General features: G+C 45.2%; 1 protein-coding gene across 2 annotated transcripts in view; it reads right to left on the bottom strand.

Annotated features, from left to right (window-relative positions):
- Nucleotides 1-3,675: 3,675 nt before the first annotated feature.
- Nucleotides 3,676-15,000, bottom strand: part of LOC139376052 (G-protein coupled receptor 22-like) — an 18,911-nt gene continuing 7,586 nt past the window's right edge. The window contains exons 1-4 of one of the 2 annotated variants that reach the window (XM_071118202.1): nt 12,355-12,533; nt 7,109-7,250; nt 5,865-6,893; nt 3,676-5,232 (exon numbers count right to left, since the gene is read on the bottom strand). In XM_071118202.1, the coding sequence (XP_070974303.1) occupies nt 5,053-5,232; nt 5,865-6,893; nt 7,109-7,246 (1,347 nt within the window). In that variant the 5' untranslated portion in view covers nt 7,247-7,250; nt 12,355-12,533 and the 3' untranslated portion in view covers nt 3,676-5,052. Of the gene's footprint in view, nt 5,233-5,864; nt 6,894-7,108; nt 7,251-12,354; nt 12,534-15,000 lie in introns of those variants that run through there. The other variant, XM_071118192.1, reaches the window with a different exon arrangement.

Here is a 15,000-nt window from a genome sequence, read left to right as displayed (position 1 = left end):
TCTGTTCTTTTTCTCTCTCTCTCTCTCTCTCTCTCCCTCTCTTTCTCTTACTCTCTCTCCTGTTCTCTCTCTCTCTCTCTCTCTCTCTCTCTCTCTCTCTCTCTCTCCTGTTCTCTTTCTCTCTCTCCTGTTCTCTTTCTCTCTCTCCTGTTCTCTCCCTCTCTCTCTCGCTCTCTCTCTCTCTCTCTCTCTCTCTCTCTCTCTCTCTATCTTTCTCTTTCTCTCTCTCCTGTTCTCTTTCTCTATTTCTCTCTTTCTTTCTCTCTTTCTCTCTTTCTCTTTCTCTCTCTCCCTCCTGCTCCCTCCCTGCCTCCCACTCTCTTTCCACCCCTCCCTCCCTCCCTATCTCTCCCTCATACGTACATAAGCCTCCTCCCAATCTGAACTCTTGGCCTCAGGGGATCCCATCGCAGTAAGACACAGGCCACATGAGAGACAGGCAAGGTGTGGCATGAGAAGCTACATAATCCTGATGAAGGGCAGTGGTTTTACTCCCGTTATGTACTCAATGACGTCTGCTGTGCTAGCGGAGGGTAAGGGGAGGATAAACGGATGATAAGGGGAGGATAAGGGGAGGATAAGCAGAGGATAAGGAGAGAATAAGGGGAGTATAAGCATAGGATAAGGAGAGGATAAGGGGAGGACAAGCTGAGGATAAGCGGAGGATAAGGGGAGGATAAGTGGAGGATAAGTGGAGGATTAGGAGAGGATAAGGGGAGGATAACTGGAGGATAAGTGGAGGATAAGGGGGGATAAGCAGAGGATAAGGAGAGGATAAGGGGAGGATAAGTGGAGGATAAGTGGAGGATAAGGGGGGATAAGCGGAGGATAAGGGGAGGATAAGCGGAGGATAAGGGGAGGATAAGCTGAGGATTAGGAGAGGATAAGGGGAGGACAAGCTGAAGATAAGGGGAGGATAAGCGGAGGATAAGGGGAGGATAAGCGGAGGATAAGGGGAGGATAAGCGGAGGATTAGGAGAGGATAAGGGGAGGACAACCTGAGGATAAGGGGAGGATAAGCGGAGGATAAGGGGAGGATAAGCGGAGGATTAGGAGAGGATAAGGGGAGGACAAGCTGAAGATACGCGGAGGATAAGCGGAGGATAAGGGGAGGATAAGGGAAGGATAAGCAAAGGATAAGGAGAGGATAAGCGGAGGATAAGGTGTGTCAAAGCTTTCACATAGAACGATTGATGTCAAAACATAAGAGTAACTATTGAAAAAACTATTGTTTGTGGGAGATGCCAGTAGCTTTTATTTTGTCTTTGTGTACAAGTTATTTTGCTTGAGAACAGGGTTCCCCATACTAGACTGTTACTTCACCTGTGTTAGTGATACAGTGCATTTGGAAAGTATTCAGACCCCTTCACTTTTTCCACATTTTGTTACGTTACAGACATACTCTAAAATTGATAAAAAAATAAAAATGACCTCTTCAATCTCCACACAATACCCCAATAATGACATAGCAAAAAAAAGGGTTTTAGAATATTTTGAAAAATTACTCAATGGTTTGAGTCTTCTTGTGTAAGATGCTACAAGCTTGGCACACCTGTATTTGGGGAGTTTCTCCCGTTCTTCTCTGCAGAACCTCTCAAGCTCTGTCAGGTTGGATGGGGAGCGTTGCTGCACAGCTATTTTCAGGTCTCTTCAGAGATGTTAGATCATGTTCAAGTCTGGGGTCTGGCTGGGCCTCTCAAGGACATTCAGTCCCAAAGAAACTCCTCCATTGTCTTGGCTGTGTGCTTAGGGTCGTTGTCCTGTTGGAAGGTGAACCTTCACCCCAGTCTGATGTCCTGAGCACTCTGGAGCAGGTTTTCATCAAGGATCTCTCTATACTTTGCCCCGTTCATCTTTCCCTCGATCCTGACTCGTCTCACAGTCCCTGCCGCTGAAAAGCCACCATATTTCACCAGAGGGATGGTGCCAGGTTTCCTCCAGACGTGACACTTGGCATTTAGACCAAAGAGTTCAATTTTGGTTTCATCAGACTAGAGAATCTTGGTTCTCATGGTCTGAGAGACATTTGTCAAACTCCAAGCGGGCTGTCATGTGTCTTTTACTGAGGAGTGGCTTCCGTCTGGCTACTCTATCATAAAGGCCTGATTGGTGGAGGGCTGCAGAGATGGTTGTCCTTCTGAAAGGTTCTCCCATCTCACAGAGGAACTCTGGAACTCTGTCAGAGTGACTATCGGGTTCTTGGTCACCTCCCTGTCCGGGCGGCTCTAGGAAGAGTCTTGGTGGTTCCAAACTTCTTCCATTTAAGAATGCTGGAGGGCACTGTGTTCTTGGGGACCTTCAATGCTCCATAAATGTTTTGGTACCCTTCCCCAGATCTGTACCTCGACACAATCCTGTCTTGGAGCTCTACGGACAATTCCTTCGAACTCATGGCTTGGTTTTTTCTCTGACATGTGAAACCTTATATAGACAGGCCTTTCCAAATCATGTCCAATCAATTGAATTTACCACTGGTGGACTTCAGTCAAGTTGGAGAAACATCTCAAGGATGATCAATGGAAACAGGACGCACCTGAGCTCAATTTCGAGTCTCATAGCAAAGGGTCTGAATACTGTAAATATGTAAGGTACTTCTGTTTTTCATATTTTTTTTTATTTTTTATAAATTAGCAAAAATGCCTAAAAACCTGTTTTCATTATGGGGTATTGTGTGTAGATTGATGAGGATTTTATTTGATTGAATCCATTTTATAATAAGGCTGTAACGCAATAAAATATGCACTAAGTCAAGGGGTCTGAATACTTTCTGAACGCAGAAAGTATTGGTATTTTGTGATGTTTGCTGTTGTCTTGTACACAGGCCTCACTTGTCAAAGAGATCTCATTCTCTGCTTCCCTAATTAATGATGGATTTACTGTATACAAATGAAAACAGTAAGTGAACACAACATTTATTATAAACATACAATGTATACAATGCCTACTTGTTCTATATAGAATATGTATTCCTTATATACTGTACACGTATCTATGTATATATATATATATATATATATATATATATATATATATATATATATATATATATATATATATATATATATATACATATAAATATAATATATATATATATACATATATATATACACATATAAATATAATATATATATATATATATATATACACATATAAATATTATATATATATATATATATATATGTACACATATAAATATAATATATATATATATACACATATAAATATAATATATATGTATTGCTACAGTTACCAAAAGCCATGCAATATCTACAGCTTTTATCTATGAACCCTCTAATGTACTTTGTTTTCAATAAATAGTACTAATTTATCCACCTCTGGTATTTGTACATTTACAGTAGATACACATACAGGTAACTGCCAAAATGAAGGAACCACTTGAGGAAATGAGGGATACAAATATATTGAAACCAGGTTCTTCCACACAGGTGTGGTTCCTGATTGAAATGCAGAGTTGACTGTTATTTTGGCCACCAGGGACGAAGAGATCTCAGTTAGTTAGTTAGTTAGTTAGTTAGTTAGTTAGTCTCACTTAGTGACTCTGAAAGAGAGGGGTCTCAAAGGAGCATAAGGGATTTAAAGGGTTTGTGTGTGTGTGTGTGTGTGTGTGTGTGTGTGTGTGTGTGTGTGTGTGTGTGTGTGTGTGTGTGTGTGTGTGTGTGTGTGTGTGTGTGTGCTCGTGTTCACTTCAGTCCCCAGATTTCAACCCAACTGAACATTCTGGAGCGGCTCCTCATTTTCCACCCCCGTCAACAAGACACCAAACTATGGCATTTCTTGTGGAGGAACGGTGTTGCATCCTTCCAATGGAGTTTTAGACTCCTGTAGAATCGATGCCAAGGAGCATTGAAGCTGTTCTGGCTCGTGGTGCCCCAACAACCTATTATTAAGACACTTTATGTTGGGGTTTCCTTTATCTTGGCAGCTACCTGTATATTTACATTGCTGTTGTGGAATGTGTTTCCCTCGTTTTCATCCCAACCTGATGAAACCTAATAATTAGTCCTTTCTTAGAGTCAGTGGCGGCTGGTGTCATTTTGTTTGATGTGTTTGATAGCTTTCCATTTTTTTTCAACGTCAGCCATTACAATGAACCTGTCCTCCAATTTCTCCCACCACCAGCCTCCTCTGCTTTGAGTTTTAAAGATTGCACTCGAGGACAAAACAGACTGTGCCGATGAATGGCTGAAAGCAGCGTTTGGCCTTCCTTTCTCCTCTGACCACAGAACGTCAGCCCTCGTTTTCAGTTTTCCGACAATCCTACATGTTGAATCACCACCATCCGTTCGACACCCGTCAGGTGATCTGTTGCACACTGTCAACGTTCCTTATTGTGTTGTCTTGCCCTAAAGTAGTTCATTCATTCAACAGAAAGAGAATGACTAGAATTCATTCAACAGATATAGAATGACTAGATTCTAGGATTTCATTCCACAGGATCCTCTGAAGACATTTCTGTCTGGTCTCGTTGTCCGGGACTTAAACCTGGGTCCAGCGACTGTCAACCCCAACACCTTAGCCATTACACCAAGAGATCCCGTTTTTTTTTCCTGGATCAAAACGGGACTTAGGTAATGGGCATGCATGGTGGGGGGGGCATGGCCATTTTATGCATTTTGACAGAGATAAAATTTAATTTCTTGCAATTCTACACATTCTGCCTTGGTTTATGCTATCTGAGGGACTCGAACGTCATAACAAATCAATGGGGGCCTCGTGCCATGACAAAAAATACTCCTGAATGCATCATTTTTTGGAACTTTAAATTCTCCCTGACTGTCTTTTATTTCGGTGTTTGTTAGTTGTCAAATAAAATCTTAGTTAAAAAATATATAGGTGTATTATCTTTTCAACATACTTTACATCTGGTTAAAGCTATTTTAAGTTTACACTGAAAACGTTTTCACATCAAGAAAATGATTCGTTTGGACATAGGCGGTCTGAAAAGAAAATGATGCGGCCCGCCCAAGACTTTCCTCTGCAGACAAAACCCTGAGATCCGGACCTCTGGACAAGGTCTCTAAGTATTCACTGTCATTCCACAGCATCCTCTGAAGACTGCAGACATTTTTGCCTGGCCTCGGCATCCTCGTTGATGGTGACCTTCTTGTTCCTTTTGGGGTCAATCCAGGAGTTACGTATGACCGCGTTGTTGGGCAGCGGGTCAGCCTCTATGATGCTCACCACCCTCTTCTTCATCTTACTCTTCAGAGCCTTAAGATAAGATCAGATAACATAAGATCAGATAATATAACATAAGATAAGACAACAGATGATAAGATAACAGAAGATAAGACAACATATGATAATATAACAGAAGATAAGATAACAGAAGATAAGATAACAGAAGATAAGATAACAGAAGATAAGATAACATAAGATAAGACAACAGATGATAAGATAACAGGAGATAAGATAACAGAAGATAAGATAACAGAGGATAAGATAACAGAAGATAAGACAACAGAAGATAAGATAACATAAGATAAGATAACATAAGATAAGACAACAGATGATAAGATAACAGGAGATAAGATAACAGGAGATAAGATAACAGAAGATAACATAAAACACGATAACAGAAGATTAAGAAAAGATACCAGAAGATCAGATAAGATATTCATTTATTAATCTATTGGCACCATGCAATAGATAAACAATATCTACACCAAACAAATACACAATAAAAACACGACAAAATACACACACTACACACTGAAAGCATCGTCAACAGGCTGTAATCTAGGCTGTGGTGTGGAGTGTGCGTGTGTGTGTGTGTGTGTGTGCATGTGTGCGTGCGTGTATGTGCTTTTGTTTGTGTATGTGGCAGAAGTGGGTGGGCAAACCTTCTGGAACTTCTGCCTGGTGAAGGCGTAGAGAAGCGGATGGAAGATGGTCGTCCCGTATGCCATGACCAGGAAGCCCAACCGCAGCTTGACCGTGAAGTCGCTGGGGCCTACGGTCAAGATGACCGTGTTGAGGGCGGTTATGGGAGTCCAGCAGAGCAGGAAGGTCGACACGATGAGCAGCGACATCCTGAAGACTCGTTTCTGGCGTTCTCGTCGCTCCCGGTGGCGTTTAACCGCTCGTCTCAACGCAATGATGAGGGAGACGGAGGTCCGCATGCCCATCGGGGGTAGAGCACGGCCGCTGGGCTCGGATGGGTCCATGGCCCCGTCCGTGGCCTGTGAAGTCATAGCCGTCATGGAGGGACCTTTTTTCCTCCTGGCCTTCTTCTTCTGCGATGCTGTGTGAAAGCGTGTCCCAATGCGGATGTTGAGCGCCTGGAGGATCTTGGAATAGGTGACGAGCATCACAACAGCAGTGAAGAAGAAGATGGGGATCTGGACCAGTAGGTGATAGTAGAGTCCTAACTCTGTGTAGTATTGGTTGGTGTGGGCCACTGTGACTACATCCGCTAGAGTCTGGTTCAGCTCCGACTGGCCTGGGGCGAAGAACCCCACCTCCATGAAAGGCACCAGGAAACTGAGGAACGACAGCACCCAAATGGTGGCCAGCAGAGCCAGGGCTCGGCCCATCGTTAGGACTCTATTCGCAGGTTTCACAGAGATGTCGTACCGGTCCAGGGTAATGGCGAGTACGTTGGCTGCGGTGCCGACACTAGCGAACGACACACAGGCCTCGTGGAAGCAACAAACCAAGGCTGTATCCCCCTCCAGAGACAACAACAACACCACCATGGTCAGTGGGATGCAGCAGACACACACTAACACATCCAGGACGTGAAGGTTCATGGTGACGATGTTGGAGACCGAGGAGATCAGGTTGGACTTCATGCAGTACAGGGCCAGCACGGTGAGGTTGGAGCTCAGGCCCAGCACAATCTCCAGCATCAGGAAGCCGGTCAGGGACACCTGAGTGAATGAATGAATGAATACTTCATAGTCCCGTATAGGAATTTGTCTGGCAACAATACAGGAATTACTGTTAAAAATCTTTTTTAAATAAACATTTCTCCAACGATCATGATTTTATTCCAGGTGTGTAATCCGGTAAACTATCCAGATATCAGGTAAATAAGGCACATATCACATTACCTACTTCAGACAGACATACACTGTAGGTGTACCTGGAAGGAGATGGGGTAGGGGTATGGGTAGGGCGTTGCTGGAGCACTGGTTCTGCTGATGGGCTCGGCTGCGTTGTCGGTGACGGTGACGTTGCTCATGGTGCCTTCTTCTCTCTCCAGAGGGGGAAGGATATGCATTATCCTGTAGAGAGGGGGGGGAGAGGGGGAAAGAGAGGGATATATAGAGAGAAGGAGAGAGGGAGGGATAGAGAGAGAGGGGGAGGGAGAGGGGGAGAGAGAGGGATATAGAGAGAGGGGGAGGGAGAGGGGGAGAGAGAGGGGGAGGGAGAGGGGGAGAGAGAGGGGGAGAGAGGGATAGTGAGAGAGGGGGAGGGAGAGGCGGAGAGAGAGGGATATAGAGAGAGAAAGAGAAATGTAGATGGAGGAAGAGAGAGAGGAAGAGAGAGAGAGAGAGAGAATGAGAGGAAAGGGGAAGGAGAGAACGAATGTGATATAGAGAAGGAGAAAGAAAGTGAAAGAGGGAGTGTTTGTGAGGAGAGGAGGAGACAGTAAGGGGTTTGATTAGAAGGTACACCTTACAGAAGCTCATCTGAATCTCAAACACTGCTTCCTTGCAACTGGGACATCAGATTCTATGACACAGAATGAATAAATCATTTTATGAGTGAAATCAAATAATAAGGAAACATTTTCTGGGTTTAAATGAAAAAACAAAAATGCTGAGAGCGTGCCAGAAATTTTAAAAGCAGAATATAGTTCTAGTTTGTGCAGAGCATTGATAATGAAATACACTGAGTACACAAAACATTAGGAACACCTGCTCTTACCATGACAGACTGACCAGGTCAATCCAGGTGAAAGTTCAGATCCCTTATTGATGTCACTTGATATATCCACTTCATAAGTGTAGATGAAGGGGAGGAGACGGGTTAGCCATTGGTATGGGGAGGCGGAGGCTCTAAGCTGACATATTTAATTGTTTTAAGACGTTCGTACTATGGGTCATTTCTCTACTTGTTTTGGAATGTTAGGACCCCTTAAGGTATACATTTGAAAAATATGTATATATTATTATTTGATAAAATATTGAATTTGGCCTTTACTACTATAGCCCAGAGAAACGCATTGAATAATAGATTCAGGAATGGCAAAAAATAAATAATATCTCGTAAGGAATGAAGTTTTGAAGTAGCTGTCCTATATCTAGAAGACATAAGGAAGTTCAGGAAATATTGTTTTGTATTTTTTCAACATACTTAACCCTTAGTTTTTTTGGGGTAGGCACAAAAATACCTTCAAACGCTGTAGACATTTTGATGTGAAGACCGATATATTGGGGATGTCTCGCGGTGTGACCAACACCACTCTAGCTCTGGTGCCTTTGAATGGGGTACGGTAGTTGGTGCCAGGCGCACCGGTTTGTGTCAAGAACTGCATCGCTGCTGGGTTTTTCACACTCAACATTTTCCCGTGTGTATCAAGAATGGTCCACCACCCAAAGGACATCCAGTCAACTTGACACAACTGTGGGAAGCATTGGACTCAACATGGGCCAGTGTGGTATTTAACCTTTAGTTAACTTGGCAAGTCAGTTAAGAACACATTTTTATTTACAATGACGGCCTACCCCGGCCCAACCTGGACGACGCTGGGCCAATTGTGTGCCGCCCTATGGGGCTCCCAATCACAGCCAGTGGTGATACAGCCTGGAATCGAACCAGGGTCTGTAGTGACACCTCTAGCACTGAGATGCAGTGCCTTAGACCGCTCTACCACTCAGGAACCCATGCACATTGGTTTAACAAAGTCCCGGGAAGAGAATCAACTGTCCAGGCATCGCAAGCGCCATGCTAGAGTGGAGGGCCGCAGGGTAGCCTAGTGGTTAGAGTGGAGGGCCGCAGGATAGCCTAGTGGTGAGAGCGTTGGACTAGTAACCGGGAGGTTGCAAGTTCAAATCCCCGAGCTGACAAGGTACAAATCTGTCGTTCTGCCCCTGAACAGGCAGTTAACCCACTGTTCATAGGCCGTCATTGAAAATAAGAATTTGTTCTTAACTGACTTGCCTAGTTAAAGAAAGGTAGAATATATATTTTTTAAATGCTCTACCAACTGAGCTACAGAGGACCATGCTCTACCAACTGAGCTACAGAGGACCCATGCTCTACCAACTGAGCTACAGAGGACCCGTGCTCTACCAACTGAGCTACAGAGGACCATACAGAGGACCCATGCTCTACCAACTGAGCTACAGAGGACCATGCTCTACCAACTGAGCTACAGAGGACCCGTGCTCTACCAACTGAGCTACAGAGGACCATGCTCTACCAACTGAGCTACAGAGGACCCGTGCTCTACCAACTGAACTAGAGGACCATGCTCTACCAACTGAGCTACAGAGGACCATGCTCTACCAACTGAGCTACAGAGGACCATGCTCTACCAACTGAGCTACAGAGGACCATACTCTACCAACTGAGCTACAGAGGACCCGTGCTCTACCAACTGAGCTACAGAGGACCCGTGCTCTACCAACTGAGCTACAGAGGACCATGCTCTACCAACTGAGCTACAGAGGACCACATTGGCAAGCAACTACAGTCTATTCTACTGATGTCAAGGCCATCTAGATTGTGACACCCCTATGGGGTAATGCACTACACAGGGAATAGGGTGAAATTTGAAGGATGTGGACATAATAGTGATTTTCCTTCAAACAAGTTTTTTCTGCTGCTTCAGGCTCAATCCGACTTCAGGTTCTGAAAGATAAAGCCTGGAGCGCCAGGCAGAAAAAGCTCATTTATTTTCAGAGACTTCACAATAGCAGCAGCAGGGGAACTGGTAATAGCAATAGCAGTGGCTTACGGCAGTCTGAGAATTATATGTAATATAATTATTGTCAACATAAAATAGTCATGTAATCATAAATATACAAATAATATAAATAACTGACTGCCTCTCCCCCTTTTAGCTCTGACTGACAGCTACTTTATTGAAGAAAATGTACTTTCATATCTGTAATATATGGTTGTCCCATCTAGATATCTTAAGATGAATACACTAACTAAGTCGCTCTGGATAAGAGCATCTGCTGAATGACAAATTTTAAATTTGAAAAATGTAAGGTTTTATACCAATTTTCTGTAAAAATGGCCTCTAAAATATACACTATATACAAAAGTTTGTGGACACCCCTTCAGATTAGTGACTTCGGCTATTTCAGCCACAAACGTTGCTGACAGGTGTATACAATCGAGCACACAGCCATGCAATCTCCATAGACAAAAATTGGCAGTAGAATGGCCTTACTGAAGAGCTTAGTGACTTTCAATGTGGCACTGTCATAGGATGCCACCTTTCCAACAAGTAGTTTGTCAAAAACAATTGCCCTGCTAGAGCTGCCCAGGTCAAGTGCTGTCATCGTGAAGTGGAAACGTCTAGGAGCAACAACGCCTCAGCTGCGAAGTGGTAGGCCACACAAGCTCAGAATGGGACCGCCGAGTGTTGAAGCGCCTAGCACATAAAAATTGTCCTCGGTTAGAGCATTCTTTACTGAGTTCCAAACTGCCTCTGGAAGCAACGTCAGCTCAAGAACTGTTCGTCGGGAGCTTCATGAAATGGGTTTCCATGGCCGAGGAGCCACACACAAGCCTAGATCACCATGCGCCTTCCCAAGTGTCGGCTGGAGTGATATAAAGCTCGCCGCCATTAGACTCTGTGGCAGTGGAAACTAATTCTCTGGAGTGATGAATCACGTTTCACCATCTGGCAGTCCGACGGACGAATCTGGCTTTGGTGGATGCCAGGAGGACGCTACCTGTCCGAATGCATAGTGCCAACTGTAACGTTTCGTGGAGGAGGAATAATGGTCTGGGGCTGTTTTTCATGGTTCAGGCTAGGCCCCTTAGTTCCAGTGAAGGGAAATCTTAACGCTACAGCAGACAATGACATTTTAGACAATTCTGTGGTTCCGACTTTGTGGCAACAGTTTCGGGAAGGCCCTTTCCTGTTTAAGCATGACAATGCAAGGTCCAAACAGAAATGATTTGTCGAGATCTGTGTGGAAGAACTTGACTGGCCTGCACAGAGCCCTGACCTTAACCCCATCGAACACCTTTGGGATGAACAGGAACTAACATCAGTGCCCGATCTCACTAATGCTCTTGTGGCTGAATGGAAGCAAGTCCCTGCAGCAATGTTCCAACATCTAGTGGAAAGCCTTTCCAGAAACATGGAGACTGTTATAGATTTAGGACTGAGATATTCGACAAGCATTTTGTACAGATACTTTTGGTCATGTAGTGTATGTAAACAGACCATAAATGTAAAACATGTAATGTTATAAAGCTGAAAGTGCTATTATACTGACACAATATTTACTAGGCAAGTCAGTTAAGAACAAATTCTTATTTACAATGACGTGCCTGTCCCGGCCAAACGCTGAGCCAGTCAGGGATCGAACCAGGGTCTGTAGTGACGCATCTAGCACTGAGATGAAGTGCCTTTGACGGCTGCACCACTCAGGAGCCAGTATATGATACAATATTAGCACTTGTTGCGTTTACAACTTGTCTAAGTCTGTCTACAGATTTGTCCAAGTCTATCTACAGATTAGAGCCTGTGTATTGACTCTTTGAATGGAATGTTGGCATATTGGCAGTTAATTTGAAAAATGTATGGGATCATCCCTTGAATAAAAACTAACTGGCTAGCTATCTAACAAACATACCATGTAAAGATATTCTTCACATTCAGTGTTTTACACAGTATCTTATCACAGCACTGGCAAATCATGGTCGACCAACTCCCGGACCAAAATGTCTGACCTTTTATCCCATCATAAGAAGGTTCATGTCCCTTCTAGTATTCTAATTCCTATTTCTATGAGGGCGACCTCCAGGGCTTTAACGGGGGTTGCTGGTGGGTGTAATACACCAGTGAACAGTAGGTTAATATACAACATTATTGGGTAATTTTCATTATCACATTGAGTTGTTGTGTGAATTCTAATCAGAGGGCGTCATTATGCATTGATTTATTGACAATGTTGTCCGCGTTGAACATTATATAATACATTGACATGTCTGTTCTTTCTTTGGGTACTGGTAGTATACAGTTCCAAATTAAATTGCCCACCAATGCTGGAACAGTCTAACTTTTTAACAAATCTAAATGGATTTAATTCTACAATGCTGTAGCTGGTCTACATGAAAGATGAGGGTTAGTAGTAGCAATACAGTCCAGAGAGCTGACAACCTCATGCAGCCCCAGTCCCAGAGTTTACTCACCCTTCTCTCCAGCTCTATCTGAGCCCCAGCAAGGCTCCGTTGTCAGGGAGCTCCCCAGCTAGACCCACACAGACAGTCATCCGATTCAGGTATAATGTCACCATGAGACCACCACAGAAGAAGGATCCTCTCTAAGCCTACCAATCAAGACGCTCTGAGTTATCGTCCTGCGAACAAGGATCTTCTACTAACACTGCTCCTCTCCTCTTCACCCACCCAGGGAGGCTGCTATGCACCCAGGGAGGCTGCTATGCTTCCAGGGAGGCTGCTATGCACCCAGGGAGGCTGCTATGCACCCAGGGAGGCTGCTATGCTTCCACTGAGGCTGCTATGCACCCAGTGAGGCTGCTATGCACCCAGGGAGGCTGCTATGCTTCCAGGGAGGCTGCTATGTTTCCAGGGAGGCTGCTATGTTTCCAGGGAGGCTGCTATGCTTCCAGGGAGGCTGCTATGCACCCAGGAAGGCTGCTATGCACCAAGGGAGGCTGCTATGCTTCCACTGAGGCTGCTATGCACCCAGGGAGGCTGCTATGCACCCAGGGAGGCTGCTATGCTTCCACTGAGGCTGCTATGCAGCCAGGGAGGCTGCTATGCACCCAGGGAGGCTGCTATGCTTCCAGGGAGGCTGCTATGTTTCCAGGGAGGCTGCTATGTTTCCAGGGAGGCTGCTATGCTTCCAGGGAGGCTGCTATGCACCCAGGAAGGCTGCTATGCACCCAGGGAGGCTGCTATGCTTCCACTGAGGCTGCTATGCACCCAGGGAGGATGCTATGCACCCAGGGAGGCTGCTATGCTTCCAGGGAGGCTGCTATGCTTCCAGGGAGGCTGCTATGTTTCCAGGGAGGCTGCTATGTTTCCAGGGAAGCTGCTATGCTTCCAGGGAGGCTGCTATGCTCCCAGTGAGGTTGCTATGCACCCAGGGAGGCTGCTATGCACCCAGGGAGGCTGCTATTCTTCCACTGAGGCTGCTATGCACCCAGGGAGGCTGCTATTTCCACTGAGGCTGCTATGCACCCAGGGAGGCTGCTATGCACCCAGGGAGGTTGCTATGCACCCAGGGAGGCTGCTATGCTTCCTGGGAGGCTGCTATGCTTCCAGGGAGGCTGATATGCTTTCAGTGAGGCTGCTATGCACCCAGGGAGGCTGCTATGCACCCAGGGAGGCTGCCAGGCCAGAGAAGCACCTCTCTGTCCTGCCACCAGCAATGCTCCTCTCTTCCACCAATGAACCACTAAATGCAACGCAAGCAACTATTGGACTGGCGGATTGGTCTCTCTCTCTCTCTCTCTCTCTCTCTCTCTGTCTCTCTCTCTCTCTCTCTCGCTCTCTCTCTCTCTGTCTCTCTCTCTCTCTCTCTCTGCCTCTCTCTCTCTCTCTCTCTCTGTCTCTCTCTCTCTCTCTCTGCCTCTCTCTCTCTCTCTGTCCCTCTCTCTCTCTCTCTCTCTGTCTCTCTCTCTCTCTCTCTCTCTCTCTCTCTCTCTCTCTCTCTCTCTCTCTCTCTCTCTCTCTCTCTCTCTCTCTCTCTCTCTCTCTCTGTCTCTCTCTCTCTCTCTCTCTCTCTCTCTCTCTCTCTCTCTCTCTCTGCCTCTCTCTCTCTCTCTCTGCCTCTCTCTCTCTCTCTGCCTCTCTCTCTCTCTCTGTCCCTCTCTCTCTCTCTTTCTCTCTCTCTCTGTCTCTCTCTCTCTCTCTCTCTCTCTCTCTGTCTCTCTCTCTCTCTCTCCCTCTCTCTCTGTTTCTCTCTCTGTCTCTGTCTCTCTCTCTCTCTCTCTGTCTCTCTCTCTCTCTGTCTCTCTCTCTCTCTCTCTCTCTCTCTCTCTCTCTATATATATATATATATATATATATATATATATTCAATTAAATGGGGCTTTATTGGCATGGGAAATATACATTGGCTAAGCAAGTGAAATAAACTCTGTCTGTATCTCTATAGCATTGTTTTTGTGATGGTGGGAGCGTTGATGACTGGATCACAGATCAACTCTCGGAGCCTCTGGATCTCCTGTTCCTGAACCCACGGTATTATTCCCACGCGTGGCAGAAGCCACAGCCACTACTACAGAGGCCGCTGCACAAAAAAACAAGACAAAGATTCTTCCTCTTCCTCTACAGTGGGTCTGAATTCACTGAATGCCGGCCTATCAAGTCAAAATAATTGAATGGAACTGAATTTAAAAATCCTTTAGAATCCAACGGTAGACTGTGGAATCCAATGGTAGACTGGAATCCAACGGTAGACTGTGGAATCCAACGGTAGACTGTGGAATCCAACGGTAGACTGTAGAATCCAACGGTAGACTGTGGAATCCAACGGTAGACTGTGGAATCCAACGGTAGACTGTGGAATCCAGTGGTAGACTGTGGAATCCAATGGTAGACTGGAATCCAACGGTAGACTGTGGAATCCAACGGTAGACTGTGGAATCCAACGGTAGACTGTAGAATCCAACGGTAGACTGTGGAATCCAACGGTAGACTGTGGAATCCAACGGTAGACTGTGGAATCCAGTGGTAGACTGTGGAATCCAATGGTAGACTGGAATCCAACGGTAGACTGTAGAATCCAAAGGTAGACTGTGGAATCCAACGGTAGACTGGAATCCAAATCCTCGGTTGAAGAAAATATACAGTAACTCCTTTAAGTCC

Source organism: Oncorhynchus clarkii, chromosome 2, assembly GCF_045791955.1.
Source record: "Oncorhynchus clarkii lewisi isolate Uvic-CL-2024 chromosome 2, UVic_Ocla_1.0, whole genome shotgun sequence".
Taxonomy (NCBI): Eukaryota; Metazoa; Chordata; class Actinopteri; order Salmoniformes; family Salmonidae; genus Oncorhynchus; species Oncorhynchus clarkii.
Note: the sequence above shows the minus strand (reverse complement) of the source record. Positions and strands in the feature narration are given on the sequence as shown.